The sequence below is a fragment of the Orcinus orca genome, chromosome 16 (assembly GCF_937001465.1).
Source record: "Orcinus orca chromosome 16, mOrcOrc1.1, whole genome shotgun sequence".
NCBI lineage: Eukaryota > Metazoa > Chordata > Mammalia > Artiodactyla > Delphinidae > Orcinus > Orcinus orca.
In genome coordinates, this window is record NC_064574.1 from 26412772 (window position 1) to 26428658 (window position 15887).

Genomic DNA, 15887 nt, shown 5'->3' on the forward strand with positions numbered 1-15887 from the left:
CAGGAAGCATGGACGGACACCCAGCTAACATTTCAAGACGGTGTTTTCCGCATTGGCGATGTCAATGCCTCCCCAACGTGTTTGTCAGAAACTGGAGGTCATGCCCTTTTCTTCCTACGTATCAGATTGTGACTGTGTTTGGGAGCCTTTACTGGTGTCATTTTGCGAACCAAGGGATCCATTTTTATGTACTGAATTGAACTATGGTTTAAAATAGACTGAAAATGTAATGTTTCCCCTCTAATAAGTGGTTACTGTGAAGAAGAATGGGTTAGTTACAGATCGAATAAGGAAGCTACGTCTTCTCTGTATATCCAGTTTTGTGGTTCTCTGTATATCCATTTCATATTATTGCTAATGAACACGTGTTCACTGGTGAAAAATCGAGAAAATACAGATGAACTAAAAGGAAAAATTAACATCTAGAGTCCTGCCACTTCCCTTTTTATTTTAATAAATATCTGTCCAGTCCAGTCAAAAAAACCATGCGACCCATTACTAAAGGGCAGAGTTCATTTTATTTTTCAAGGGACTCTGAACTATGCAAGGTCGTTTTTCCAGAACTTGGGGGTGGGATGCTGGTTCTCTTCCCTGGGAGTCAGAACTCTGTACGGAAGGGCTTGGAAGTTACAAGCACAGGTGAGCAGGGCCTGGAGCAAGCTTCTGAGTATTTGGGGCTGAATTTCTGCTTCAATGACCGCCCCCAACCCCAGACCCCAGTATCATAATAGAGGTCCATTGTGAAACAAGCTCCTCCAGGAGAAAACACAATGAGTCCACAGCTCTGTGAACCTCAAAATGAAAAGAAAACAGAATGCGAGAAACCCAAGGAGGCCCCTTGAGAAAGGCACCCCTGGAAGGGTCAGGAAGAAGACAGACAAAAGCTGCCTTCACAAGGGACCAGGCAACCTCACTGGAGGATGGGGCCCAGCCCTCCCATGTTTGCTCTTTGATCATGAGCCGGAAAACCCCTGTAAACTCAAGGCTGTCAGGGGGAATCATTCGTGTGAACATGGGTGTTTAGGGTTGCAAATCCCCAGTGAAGCATTTCGGATTAGGGAGACTGAATTGAAAGATGGAGACATGAGTATCTCTTGCCCCATTCTCATCTTTGAGCTGTTGACACTTCCTTGTTTGAGCTTGTCAAGCTAGCAGAACGCAGATTTCAACATTTTTCTCCCAGTGTGGGGTTGTGGGTGGGATAGGGGTGTTAGAAGGAAGGGATGGAAGACTGAAGTGGGGATTCAGAGTGGTCAAGGCTGTGGGCTCTGGAGTCTGGCTGCTTGAGTGCAGTCGACTTGGTCATTTCCTGGCTCTGTGACCTTGGGCAAGTGGCTTGCCCTCTCTGAGCCTCAGTGTCCTCATGCATGAATAGGATAGCAGTTTTGGACTTCATGGGGTTTCTGTGAGGATTTGATGTGATGCTGGATGCAAACTCCTAACACCAAGATTGGCACATGCAGAGTGCTTAGATGTATGTGCTACTATTATTGTGTGTGTGTGTGTGTGTGTGTGTGTGTGTGTATTTCCCCTTGATTTCTCAGTATGCTGTCCCTTTCCTTGGGTGGAGGAGGGCAGGAATCTATATTTAAGAAGTGAGTAGTCATTAATCAAATAATTAACAATGAATTAAATGACTTTTAATAAGTATTGCCCATGGACCTAGCAGATGCTAAACATATTGCAAATGTCTTTTCATGTACTCCTACAAACATCCTGCCTGGTAAATAGTTTTTATTTTCAAAAAAAATTTTTTTGTTAAAGTATAACATACATAAGAAAAATGCATGTAAGTGAACCGCTCAATGAATTTTCACAAACTGAATACCCTCCCCATAACCAGCACCCAGATCAAGAAACAGAGTGTTACCAGCCCTCCTACTACGTCCAGTCACTAACCCTCTCCCTGAGGGTAGCCACCATCCTGACCTCTGACAGCACGGGTTAGGTTTGCTGTGTTTGAGCCTCATATAGATGGGAGACGTGTGTTTCGGGGCCTGGCTTTGTTAGGTGTGTGAGATCCATCCACGTGGTTGTGTGGGTGTAGGTTATTTTCATTACTGTAGAGCATTCCGCTGGTGACGATCCCCCAAGGTATTTACCAATTCTATTTACCCATTCTTTTGATGGGCATTTAGGGAGTTTTCACTCTGGGGCTATTATGACTACGGATGCTATGAGCAATGTTGGACATGTCTTGCGGTGCCCATGTGCATGTATTTCTGTACCTAGGATCGGGACTGTGGGTCAGAGGGAGGAATATGTTGCCCTTCAGGGGATGTTGCCACGAGTTTTACAAAGTGGAGATGCGACTCATCTCCCTCCAGCAGTGTGAGGCCCCCGCTGCTCCACATCGTGTAAGATTTCTATTCCCACTTTGCAGGGGAGGGAGACCAAAAGGTAAAATGCCTTGTCCCCGCTACAGCTAGGGAGTCATAAGACGAGGACTCACCCATTATTTAACCATGGGTATTTGCTGAGCACACATTTGGTGTCAGGCCTGTGCTGGGGGCTGGAGGGTCATTGGTCACCCTGATGCACATGTTTATACCCTCCTGGAACTTCTCGTTGGGCTGAATCAAATTTGAACTCAGATCTGTTTAGTGCCAGTGTTTATAATTTACCACTCTGTCACTGTTCTTCTTCACCCCCTTGGAGCCCAGCAAGGTTCTGGGCTCATATTAGGTGCTCAATAAACATGGGATGAATGAACAAGGGGATGGGAACTCGCAACAGGGCCCTCCCCACACTGATGAGCACATCCATGGGTGCGCTATTGGCTGCAAATTACAGGAAAAGAAAGAGTGTTTTCTCTGGCATTTCTGGGCTGACGAGCGAACTCAGGCATATCCTGGGTTTGGGATGGACCTTATCAGCCATCAGCCAAGTCTCAGGATGGACCTTCATCAGGTCTGACTTTTGGAACTCAAACCTCAGGGCCCAGGCAGAAGGACCTCTGTACCCTTCAGAGCTAGAATTTATTGTGGAAGAGGACAGGATGTCCACAGGGCCTGTGGTAAGAGTGGCACATCAGAAGCCCCACTCTGAGGGCGACTTGGAGCCTCCAAATCTGGAATCTCTGATTATCAGTGGGCAGCTAGGGGGCGCTCAAGTCTGGCTCGTGGAAGGCTGGCTGGACTCAAAGTTGGTTGAGTTCATGAGCAATGGCCTGTTCTGTAAGGAGAAGAGGCAGAATCAGTCACCAGGTGTCTGCCCTCTGACCCCCAGGTCCACACCGAAGGGGTCTCTCATCCATCCATGCTGACCAAGGCCTGGTGCCGGGAACATTCACATTAAAACTCTTAAAACTCATTAAAACTCTTCAAATGATATCTAATTATTCAGTTCTTGTGAGTCTTCCACTCACTGTGAGCTCCCTGAAGGCAGGGACTATATCTGTTTATCTGCAACTGGGATGGGGGAGGGCTTGGGTGTGTGGGAGGGCAGTGCTCCCTAAAGGATTGAGTGGAGATCTTGGGAGAAGCTCTGGTAACCTGGAGGTTTGGGTGAATTGGCGGGGCACAGCCAGCTTGGTAGGGGTGCCCTCTGCTGTCCCAGCTCTCTCGGGGGATAGTGAAGGTCATGGTCATATGGTCACCTCTGAGTGTCCTCAGAGCACATGCAGACACCCCTCAGCAGGCCTCAATAAGAGCTGCAGCGGGGACACCTCTTCTGGCCATTTGCCCGTCCTGAGTCCTCGCCCCGGAGGGACACAGGTGCTCACTCACCCATGAGGCTTTTCAACAGTTTCACATCCAGCTGCCTGAGGATTTCATCGATCAGAGGACATTCCTGGGCCACCAACACAGAGAGAAGGGTCAGACCAGGGAGTGGGATAAGAAAACTGGAGGGGCTGTGGCTGGAAGCCACGGGATTTCCACAAGGAATCATGGCAAGTGTGGCTCCCTTGTACTGAACGCCAACTACCCACCAGGTGCTATGCACAGCACTTCCGTGCTTTGCCCCCCTGAATCTTTGTGGCTCTCTGTGAAATGGGGACTGTGATGGTTCCCATGTTACAGATGGGGAAACTGAGGCTCAGGGAGGCTAAGTCACTTGTCCAAGGACACACAGGCAGTAGATGGCAAAATTTAACATCTTAATTTGAGATTTCTCAGGTTCTAAAGCCCAATTCTTTGCTGAAATGCCAATATATATGCCCTGACCCTCAGACTCAAGGATGCCCAAGGTGAAACTACTTTTCTGAAACTTACCTGACTTTCTATCAGGTGTGGGATAACTTTTTCCAGGTTGTCTCTGAGGTTGTGGAAAAAATGTTTCATCTTTGGTGGGATATCTCTAGAAAGAGAGATAGATATACAGAACAGAACAGATAAATACAGACAATACTAATGCCAGGTGCTGTGTGTGGAGAACATCTCACACAGCCATTTAATCCTCAGAGAGCCCTACGTGAGAGGCAGCATTGTAAGCAATAGTCAAAGGCGCAGCTCAGAGAGGTGATGTGCCTTGCCCAAGGTCACACAGCTAGTTAAGTGCTGATTAGATTAGAACCAGGTCAGTAACTACAGTCCACAGTTTTCTTCGTGGATGTCTGGCATGATCTAGGCATTCAGTGAATGTCTGATGAATAAATGAATGGATATTCACAGATGACCTAGTTGCTTTCAGCATTCTGGAATTACAGAGAGAGATCAGACACAAATCTTGCCCTTGAGGTACTCAGTCTGTTGGGGTTGACACACTTGGTCAGCTAGTCTACAGATCTTTATTTAAGTCTATTTTTTTCTATCTTGTTCACTACTGTATCCCTAGCATCAAGCATGTTGTGCCTAGCACATAGTAGGTTCTCAGCAAATATTTGTTGAATGAATGAGTGACGAGGAAGAGCTTTAAAGAAAGAAGGAGGGGCATCCAAGCATAAGGATCAGCGCGTGCAAAGGCACGGTGGTATGAAAATATATGGCATACTGATGGAGGGGGGTTCTTCAGAGAGACTTGAGGGCAAAGGGCTGCAGAGTGGGGTAGGGGACAGGACAAGTAGGGCCTTGAGTGACATCCAGGAGTTTGCTCTTCATCCAGAGGGCACTGGAGAACCATTGGAGTGTCTGGAGCAGGGGCCGGCTGACGTGGCTAGATTTCTGGGCTAGAAAGTGATTTCTGCTGCAGGGGGAGAACAGAGTGAAAGCGGTGAGGTCTGAGTCAGGGAAAGTTGGAGGAGGCTCCCACGGTGGTCCAGGAAGTGGACTACGAGCCCAGTCAGTGGCTGTGGGGATGGAGAGAAAGGGAGCAGGTGAGGGTTGCCAGGAGGTCATTGGTGGGACCTGTGGAAGATGGGCTGTGGGGAGTGAGGCGGAGGAGGAGTCTAGCTTCTGGGAGGGTGGCAGGGTCACCTCTGGGATGGGGATGCAGGAGGAGGAACAGATCCTGGGGAAGATCCTGGGTGAGATCTCTTTGGGGCTCACCCAGGAGGTAGTGGAGACCTGTGGCTGCAGCCAGGGCCAGTCAGGAAGGGGCCCAGCCCTGGGGAGGGGCGGCTGGGATCTTACTCATCGAGGACAGTCATACGGATGCTGCTGGGCTCCACGCGGCAGTTGCCTATCACCAGATCCCTCCGGCCAAACTCATCCTTCTCCAGCCAGAACTCCACAGCGAGGTTCATGCGTGCGTGTGTCTTTATGATCTGGTTATTGAAGGGCCTGGGGACGAGAGAGAGGAGGAGGGGGGAGGGGCAGGAGACAGAGAAAGAATAGAAGGAGGAGGAAGCAGCCAACACGGAGAGTGTCTCTTTCAAGACATCAGCACAGTGGGGCTCCACGTTGCCTGGATGTTAAATTCTGTGGTCAGCGATTAAGGAGAAAAACATTACTAGCCAGAGTGCCTTCTGAAAATCCTTTAAATAGACCAGATTAGGGGGCCTTCGGAAATTCAAAAATTGAGAGTTAATCTTATTCTAAAAATCTTTACAATTTAGTGGAGCCCTCCCAGAGGCAGTAGATGTTAAAGGGTAGTCTAAACCAGAGGAGGGAAGGGTGATGCGATCATTAAACTCTATCTCTCTCTCTCTTTTTTTTTTTTTTTTGGTACGCGGGCCTCTCACTGCCGTGACCTCTTCCGTTGCGGAGCACAGGCTCCGGACGCGCAGGCTCAGCAGCCATGGCTCACGGGCCCAGCCGCTCCGCGGCATATGGGATCTTCCCGGACCGGGGCACGAACCCGTGTCCCCTGCATCGGCAGGCGGACCCTCAACCACTGCGCCACCAGGGAAGCCCCCTGTTTCTCTTTTTAAAAATCGTTGTAGGGAACTCACATAGGTTTAAATGAGCATATGACCTGCCTCCACTGACCAGTGATCACCATCCATATTTCAGCTGAAGAAACCAAGGCTCAGAGATGTGAAGTGACTTGCCCAAGGTCACACAGCAAGTGAGTTCGGAAACCAGGAATTGAAACCAGTTTGCAGCAGAAAGATCTGGGTTCCCCAAATCCGCCCCCCTCCCCCCACTCCCAGGTTCCCAGTGAAGAGGAACAGTGTCCTTCAGGCCCCGCTTCTGTATGACTTACAGCCTTGAGTCAATGTCAAATTCAAGTGAGATGTTTGCCAAGAACCACTCCTTATGGAAAGACATCCGGATCCCACCATAGTCCAGCTGAATGTTGGTGACGTTGGCGCTGCACAAGGAAAGAGCAAAGACCCCTGCAAGGGTGAAGGGTCTCAGACCTCAAGGCCTTGGGCGTTACAGACAAGGCTGGCCTGTCTCCTAGCAGTCGGATTTGGAGTCAGATCCTTTTACAGATGCTCTGAGGGCAAGAGCTCCCTGCAGGAGCCCTGGGGTTACAAGCTGTCCCTGAGCGCCCCCGAACAGCTCCACACAACTGATTTGTGAAACCCATAGCCAACTGCAGACCCAGCCCCTGGGCCCCTTCTCAGAGCCAGCCTCCCGCTCTCAGTGGATAGCCCCACCACCTTCCCAGGGGCCCAGACCCAAACCGTGGGAGCTGTCTTCAACTTCTCTCCATCCCTCACCGCCACATTCCACTCATTAGTAAATCATGTTGGCTCTGCTTGCAAAATATATCCTGAAATGGGCCACTTCCCGTTACTCTGTTGCTTTTGTCTGGTCCAGGTCACCATCACTTCTTGCCTGGAGATGCTCTAGTCTCTCTCTGGGCTCCAGGCTACGATCTTGGCCTCTCCACAAACCATCTCCATGTGGCAGCCAGAGGGGCCTTAACACTCCCCTATCACTCAGTGTTCTCCACTGGTTTCTCACTGCTCTTGCAATAAAATCTGAACTCCGCATCACAGCCCCTCAGATCTGCAGGGTCTGGCCTCACCTGCCTCTGCAGCCCCATCTCCTACCACCCTCCCCTTGCTCACCCAGCCACACAGGACTTTTCCTCCTCCTCAAATGCATCAATCTCCTTCCTACCTCAGGGCCTTTGCACTCACTGTGCCCCCATGACCTCATGTCACTCACCTCCTTCTCTTCATTCATATTTCTACTTAAGGGATAGGAAGGTCCCCCGATCAGCCCTATCGCTCTCACCCCTGACCTGGCTAAATTTGTCTTCATGTTATATCCCTCCATCTGAAATTAGTTATTTACTTTTGTGTCCTATCTCACTAACTAGGATGTAAGATCCAAAAGGGCAGGGACTGTAGGTCTGTGTAGAGCTGTATTCCCAGTACCCAGCCCAGGTGCTGGTACACAGTAGGTGCTCAATGAATAACTGTAACAATTGTTAAAGGAATGAATGAAGGGAAGTGATTGTGACTGCACACAGCAAGGGAAACCCTGCTGGTGAGTACTGGCGCTCATTAAAAGGGAGGGAATGAGGGATTCAAATCGGAGAGACGGTAGGTCAAGGGCACAGCAGGCTGGGATCATGGTGTTACATTTGAGCAGCTTTGAGACCAGGCAGCTGGGGAGGCCTGCATCCACTGAGAGGAAGGGGGGAAGATGGAGGTGGAGGACAGGCCCAGTTCTGCGAGGCTAATTATACCAATGGCTACGCATCCATTATGTGCCACAGGGAAAGCTCCTAACAGCTCCAGGACGCAGGGATAATTACGCCCATTTCATTGAGGAGGACTCAAGGCTGGAGCTCAGGGAGCTCAAATGCCTTGCCCAGAGTCACACAGCTTTCAAGCAAGAGTGGGGTTCAAATGTCAGACTCTAGTCCTGGGTTCTTTTGGCACCCCAGATGTTTATCCAGGCTGTGCTCTGGGTACCCATTTTATAGATGAGACCAGAGTGGCCCAGCAAGTTCCCCAAATTTGGTGGCAGAGTCAGGATTTATTTATTATTTATTTTATTTTTTTTGCGGTACGCGGGCCTCTCACTGCTGTGGCCTCTCCCGTTGCGGAGCACAGGCTCTGGACGCGCAGGCTCAGCGGCCATGGCTCACGGGCCCAGCCGCTCCGTGGCATGTGGGATCCTCCCGGACTGGGGCACAAACCCGTGTCCCCTGCATCGGTAGGTGGACTCTCAACCACTGCGCCACCAGGGAAGCCCCAGAGTCAGGATTTAAATGCAGAAACTTTTGCTCCCAAACCTTCACCTTTAATTATTCTGCTGTGCTGCCTCTCCCAGTGACACCTTGTGCTGGGCCCCCTACTCAGCCTTGTGTTGGGTGTGACATCTCCTTCCAATCTTCCCTCCTTTCCTCTTCACAGACCTCGTACTGCCATGCCCTCAAGCTCTGCCCTCTTAGAGCTTTATCAGGAGTCCCAGGGCCAGTGTCGGGGTTCAAGATCTCACCTGCCTTCTTGATGCTGCTGAAGGTTCATGCTGCCAATTAGCCAGCCCACCATCCCCGAGGCCGTCTGCCTGGAGGCATTCAGACTGTCCAGGAAGCGGATGTTCTGGATTCGGCACTCTGTATTGCGCTTCGTGAGGCCCTGCACAATAACTGGAAATGGATATGGGACCAGTGACATTGCACGATGTCCTGGCAAAGGTGGGGGGTTTGGAGCCAGGAGGCCCAGGTTGCAGGCTGGCACACCGGCTTCTTGCTGAGTGATTGGTGTGTCATCCCCCTGCCCCCAACACTGAGATCCACATTCTTCATCCGTGAAATGATGCTTTGCAGTGCCGGTGTGACACACCTGCAGAGGGTCTGGCAGGCAACAGCTGCTAAAGAGAGATATTATGGTTGAAATTTGCCCAGTGCCGCATCTCTGAACGTGGAACACAGAGCCTAACGTACGGGATCTAGATCACAGTAAATGTTGGTTGAAGAGAAAAAGAGGTGGGCAAATAAGGAGAGAATAAATGGATATCCTCCCCCACCATGCTCGGAATAAACTGCAAGGCTGGGTGGAGCTACCAGTGGAAAAGAATGAATTCCAAAAAGGAGGGAAATTTGAAAAGCTATTGACTTGCGTGAAGTCCTAGCTCTCTGGACCCTAGACCCCAGCTGCCCAGGTTGGGGGCCCAGTTCTGACAAACCTCAGAGCTCACCTCAAGACACATTTATTGCACTGACTCAACCCTCTAGGTGTTCAGGCCCCACACTGAGAACTATGTGTTACTGCAGAGCCACAGAAGCCATTGTCACACCTCACCAGTATCCTCCAGGGCCAGCCCCCAGACCCCCTTTCAGCACCCCATGTTTCTGCTGCAGAAAGTGTCTCTGGGGCTTCCCTGGTGGCGCAGTGGTTGGGAGTCCGCCCACCAATGCAGGGGACACGGGTTCGAGCCCCGGTCCAGGAAGATCCCACATGCCTCCGAGCAGCTAGGCCTGTGTGCCACAAGTACTGAAGCCCGTGCACCCAGAGCCCGTGCTCCGCAACAGGGGAAGCTGTCGCAATGAGAAGCTCGCGCACTGGGACAAAGAGTAGCCCCGGCTCGCCACAACTAGAGAAAGCCTGCACACAGCAACAAAGACCCAATGCAGCCAAAAATAAATAAATAAAATTTAAAAATTAAAAAAAAAAAAGAAAATGTCTCTGGAGTCATAGATCTGGGTTCAAATCCTAGCTCTGCTACCTCCCTGAGTCTTGATTTCCTCATCTGTGTAATAGGGCAGTAATAATACCCATCTCATAGGATACTTACTAGGAATATTGAGACAGTTAGCCAAAGGATATTTACTGAGCATCTACTGGGTATCAGGCTCAGTACTGGGCACTAAACACACAAACCATTTTTCTATCTAGTAGGAGAACATACAGTAAAGAAATAGTTTCAAGGATGGAGTGAAGCTATAGGTATGCCTAGAACTCTTAGTAGTTCTTGGTTAATGATGATAGTAGCACTTGGGTATTTGTGAGCAGCAGACACTAGTAGTTGTCAGTCCCGTATCCATCCATCCATCCATCCATCCATCCTCCCATCTATTCTCCATCTATCTATCCAATATCCATCCATCAATCCATCCATCTACCCATCCATCCACTCATCCATACATCCTCTCATCCATCCTCTTATCCACCCACTCTCCCATCCACCCATTCGTCCTATTCTTCCCATCTGACCCCTTTTTTTTTTTTTTTTTTTTTTTTTTTTGCGGTACGCGGGCCTCTCACTGTTGTGGCCTTTCCCGTTGCGGAGCACAGGCTCCAGACACGCAGGTTCAGCGGCCATGGCTCACGGGCGCAGCCGCTCCACGGCATGTGGGATCCTCCCGGACCGGGGCCCGAACCCACGTCCCCTGCATCGGCAGGCGGACTCTCAACCACTGCGCCACCAGGGAAGCCCTGACTCCTCTTTTGATTCAGACACTCTTTTCAATTCCTGGTCCAGATGAGGCTGTTGATTATCATTGCATGGTGACTCTTACAGGTACAAAGTTCACATATGATCCAAGTTGGTTCTATCAGACTAAACAGACCCTATGCTTCATGTTTGAGGGGAAGGTTTCTTTCTCTTTCTCCTACTGGAAAGGAACAAGACAGCCTATAGCCCCAATGGCCACTGGCCACCATTTTCCTATCACACTGTGAACCAACAGCCTGCGGATGAAACCATGACGATAACAGAGCTAAAAAAGGATGAAATGCAGATCTGGTTGGCAGCTTTGAGCTGCTGATTGAACCAAACCCGGAGCTTGCCCTACCTATGACTTTCAGTTGTGTGAAATACTTTTTTTTTTATTGTTTAAACCAGATTGACTTGAGTTTTCTGTAACACCCTAACAGATACGTGAGAAGTGGTTGTAGAGATAAACATTTTCACAGTTGAAAAACACTTTGCACATACTTGCCTTCATTTAAGTCTCAAAAGCAGCCCAATGAAACAGCATTCTAACTGCACCTATTGTACAGATGAGGATACCTGGAGCCACAACCACATGTGAATATATTTGATAACCTAAATGCAATGCATACATTTATGGCAAACCATAAAATGCCAAGTCATGATGAGGGGAAATGGGAAACATCGATAACTTAAAACCATTAAGAAATAGAAACAGGGCTTCCCTGGTGGCGCAGTGGTTGAGAGTCCGCCTGCCGATGCAGGGGACACGGGTTCGTGCCCTGGTCAGGGAGGATCCCACATGCCGCAGAGCGGCTAGGCCCGTGAGCCATGGCCGCTGAGCCTGCGCGTCCGGAGCCTGTGCTCCGCAACGGGAGAGGCACGCGTACCGCAAAAAAGAAAAAAAAAAAAAAAAAAGAAACAGGTGATCTCATTCCCCAAAAGTTTTGATCTATGGAAGACTTTTACCCAACTTTATGAAAAGGTAATTGTGAAAGAAAATAGAAAAAGAAGATGCAAAATTCATTTTATGAGGCTAGTACAACTTGCTTCAAGAATAGTACAAGGAAAAGATATTACACATCAATTTTATGTATGAAAAATTTGCTAAGATCCTAAATAAATTACTAGCTAACAAATCTAATAGCTAATAGTACATTATAAAAATATCATATTACATTATAAAATATATATTTTAGTTTGATACATTATAAATACATTAATGTATATTATAAAAATAATACATGATAAAAATAATAAAGTACATTATAAAAATAATATAATAATAGCAGATTATAAATAGGTAATTATAGTATGTTATAAAAATATCATATTTATTCCAGAAATGCTAGGATGGGTTCAACATAAGAAAATCTATTAATACAGTTTATCACATTAACAGAGTAGAAGAAAAAGATGGATTAATTTTTAGATGCAGAAAAACATTTGTTAAGGACCAATACTGATTTATGATTCAGAAAAATTTAGGAAACTAGAAATATAAGGGGACTTTCTTAACATGATAAAAACTATATCCCAAAAACCTACAGAAATATACTAAGTGGAGAATTCTAGATATATTCCCATTCCTATAGAAGGCCTTGGCTATAGTGCAAGATAAGAAAAAGGCACAAGAAGTATAAGGTTTAGAAGAGAAAAGATAAGACTGTCACTATTTGCAGATGATATAATCCTCTAGATAGAAAATTGAACAGAATAAATAAGACAAATTATTAGAACTAATAAGCGGTCAGTAAGACTTTTGGATAGCAGATTAATTTTTAAAAATCAACAGCTTTCCTCTCATCTGTACCAGCAATACCAACTAGAAAATATAATAGAAAATTAGGCAATATTTACTGTGGCAACAAAACCCATAAATTCTCTAGGAATCAATTTAACAAAACATACTTAAGACATTTATATAAATTTAAAATTCTATTAAGGGATCTAAAATATAATCTGAATAAATTGAAAGATATATTACTTTTGTAATTGCCTAACATAATACTGCAAAAATGTCAATTGTCATTAAATTAATAAACAAATTCAGTGAAACCCTAATTAAATTTCCAGAAGATTTTTTCTCTTTTTTAAGGAACTCAACACAGTCTAAGATTCATTTGGAAGAAGAAAGTTCTATCAGATAAAATGGCATTTTACAAAGATGTAGTATTTAAAATATTATGTTTTGGGTACAGAAACAGTTACACAGACACAGAACACAGAACTCAAAAGGGAATCCATGTGTCTGGAAAGCTGACCATTTAGTAGGTGGGTTGAATGGACTCATAAGGAGAGAAGTGAAGCTGAATCTCTAATTTACAGATGTAAACATACATAAAGATAGCCTCCAAATGGATTAAAATCCTATATGTGAAAAGTGAAACTGTAAAGCTGTTAGAAAAAACAGGCTGGAGACAAGGGCTTAAGACTCATCAAATATAAACCATAAGATGAAATGTTGATGAGTTTGAAAATATTCCTGTTCAATGAAGTGTCTACAAGCAAAGTTAATAGGTGACAGTTTGGGAGAGATGTTACCAATGCTTAGACCTGACAAGGGACTAATGTCAAGAATAAATTAACATCTTCTCAAATCAAAGAGGATTAAAAAAATTGGAAAGCAAATAGAAAAATGGGCAAAAGATAAGAACAGGGAATTCAAAGAAGTCAAAATGGCTAACAGAATTAAGACGTGTTGCTCAAACTTCTCACTAATCAAACTAATCTCACTAATCAAGCTAAAACAATTAGATATCACTCAAACACACATCAGACTGGCAAACAATTAGAAAGATGCTGTTATGTACTGAATTGTGCTCCCCCCACCCCAAATCAGTATAGTGAAGCCTTAATCTCCAATGTGACTGTATTTGGAGATGGGGCCTTGAGGGAGGAGTTAACGTTGAATCAGGTCATAAGGGTGGGGCCTTAATCCGATGGAACTGGCGTCCTTATAAGAAGAGGAAGAGACACCAGAACGTGCTCGCTCACCCTCTGTACACACACAGAGGAAAGACCCTGTGAGGACACAGTGAGAATGTGGCCATCTACAAGCCAGGAAGAGAGGTTTCACCAGAAACCAACCCTGTGGGCAACTTGATCTTGAACTTCCAGCCTCCAGAGCTGTGAGAAAATAAATGTCTGTTGTTCAAGCCACCTGGTCTGTGGTATCTTGCTGTGGCAGCCCAAGGAGGCTGATACCAGTGGATTCTCTCCAGTGTTGGGAAACAAGGGATACAGGTATGCTTGTTTGTTATTGGAATGGGCGTAGACCTGCACAGCCATCCTAGAAAGCAATCCGGCAGTCTTTAGTTAAATTCAGTTTGCACCTGCCTTAGAGCCCAGCCATCTCCCTTCAGGGTATATCCCAGGGAAATTCTCCCGTAGGTTCTAAGAAGGACACGTGAGAATGTTCATTGCTGTGTAGTTTATAATAGTGGGAAGTTAGAGACAACTCAAGTGTTCATCCCTAGGGAAATGGCCAAGTGATGATGAAGTGGATGTATTTCATGGACTTTTCTGTACAAGTCTGAAGCAACAGATGTCAACAGCACGGTGTCCAGTGAAAACAGTAAAAAAAAAAAAAAAAAAAGAAATCTATATAGCTTTACCATTTATGTAAATCAAAACACTGTATGTTTTACAAGGATATGGGCATTTAAAAACACATATATTAGGGAATTTCCTGGCTTTCCAGTGGTTAGGACTCTGTGCTTTCACTGCGGGGGCCCGACTTCAATTCTTGGTCAGGGAACTAAGATCCCACACGCTGCGCAGCACCACCCCAAAAAAGCCAACACCTATATTAAACAAGCTGCAATGCCTGCCAAGGAAGAGGGGAATGGGCGTGAGAGTAAGAGGTTGAGAGGAAAATAACATAAAATAAAACACAAGAGGGGTCTTGCCATGGTTCATGATAATGACGATGTGCTAGGAATAGGCGTATGATCAACTCAAACTCAATTTTGTGTACTTCAGGTCTAAGAGAAAAGGAAGAGAAGAGGGTAAGTGACCAATTCCAGGTCATCTAGCAAGTCAGTGGTGGGGTCAAGTTAATGCTTTCCCTACCCTCCCTGTGACAGTGGGCAGAACATGGGCTTAGCTTACTTCTCGCCAGACCCGATTTGCTGTCTCTGTGGGTCTTGGCCAGGCCAGGCCAGTGCTGCTTATGGAGTGCCAAGGGCAAGGCCAGTGAGCTGAGGAGGACCAGGAGCCTCCAGAGTGAATGCATCTTGGGTTCTTGGACGTGTGGGTATTAAGAAAGGTCAGATGGTACCCACGTGGATGGCTGCAAGGGTGGCCACCTGGATGGATGGACCGAAGTTAGCCCCCAGCATGCTGTGGGGAGGTGTCGTGATGGGCTCTGGCAGCTGCCACTGGGGCTTGCTCACATGGTGAGGGCAGCAGGTGGAACCCTGTGGGGAGGCCAGGGATCCAGACGGAAGCCTTGTTGCTTAGAGACACCCGGTAGACCCCACTGTTGGGTCATCCAGTGGGAAACCTCTCCCAGACCAGCACAAGGTGGATGTCGGTGACTCTTCGGTGAATGAATGAATGAATGAATGGGCAAGGATGGTTAATCTCAGGCTTTCCAATTGGACTAGGACTTTCTTAAGGGCAGGATCATCTGCAATGCCTATCGCAATGCTTACTTGTGAGAAATTAAGTGCTGATGATTGTTGAGGGACCAGATGACTGAATACATAAAACAGGATGGCTGGTCTCTGAATCCCCCACTAAATTATACGTTTCTGGAGCGCAGGGTGTGAATTTAATTAATCCTCCTGTGTCCAGTGCCTCCCATGTTTACCACATGGTAGTTACCAGTGATGTTTATTAAGTGATACAAATGAATGAATGACTAATTGGACGGATGGATGGTTTGTGGATAAGACTTACAGGGAGGGGACAGAGAGACTTGAAGCCAAAGCATTAGGCTTATCTTGTTGCTCTGGGTTGCAGGGTCATTAAGAATTCAGTTCAAATCCCCTCTCCTCATCATCTCAAGACGTGGCATCCCAATCCACCCAGTTGCTCCGGCCACAGCCCTTGGAGTCCCCCTCGACTCACTCCTCTTTCCTCATCTCCCATGACCCATCTGTCAGGAAGTCCTGTCAACACTTCCAGGATCTGACCACATCTAACCACTCCTCCTCAGCTGCCATCATCTTGGCCTGAGTTATCGCAGGGGTGTCCTACCTGGTGTCCCAGCTTCTT

The 15887-nt window shown here is 47.0% G+C and overlaps 1 protein-coding gene across 2 annotated transcripts; it reads right to left on the reverse strand.

Annotated features, from left to right (window-relative positions):
• Positions 1-2964: 2964 nt before the first annotated feature.
• On the reverse strand, positions 2965-15082 carry BPIFA3 (BPI fold containing family A member 3). Of its 2 annotated transcripts, none has more exons than XM_004272723.2 (7): positions 14778-15082; positions 8727-8877; positions 6526-6633; positions 5511-5660; positions 4215-4299; positions 3729-3792; positions 2965-3174 (listed from the first exon to the last, which is right to left on the reverse strand). In XM_004272723.2, exons 1-7 carry the CDS (start codon positions 14899-14901, stop codon positions 3140-3142), a joined length of 717 nt encoding a protein of 238 aa, XP_004272771.1. In that variant the 5' UTR covers positions 14902-15082; the 3' UTR covers positions 2965-3139. The 2 variants fall into 2 exon arrangements, with proteins under 2 accessions (XP_004272771.1, XP_049555051.1); XM_049699094.1 differs by having other exon boundaries at positions 8727-9101; positions 14951-15031.
• Positions 15083-15887: the final 805 nt, after the last annotated feature.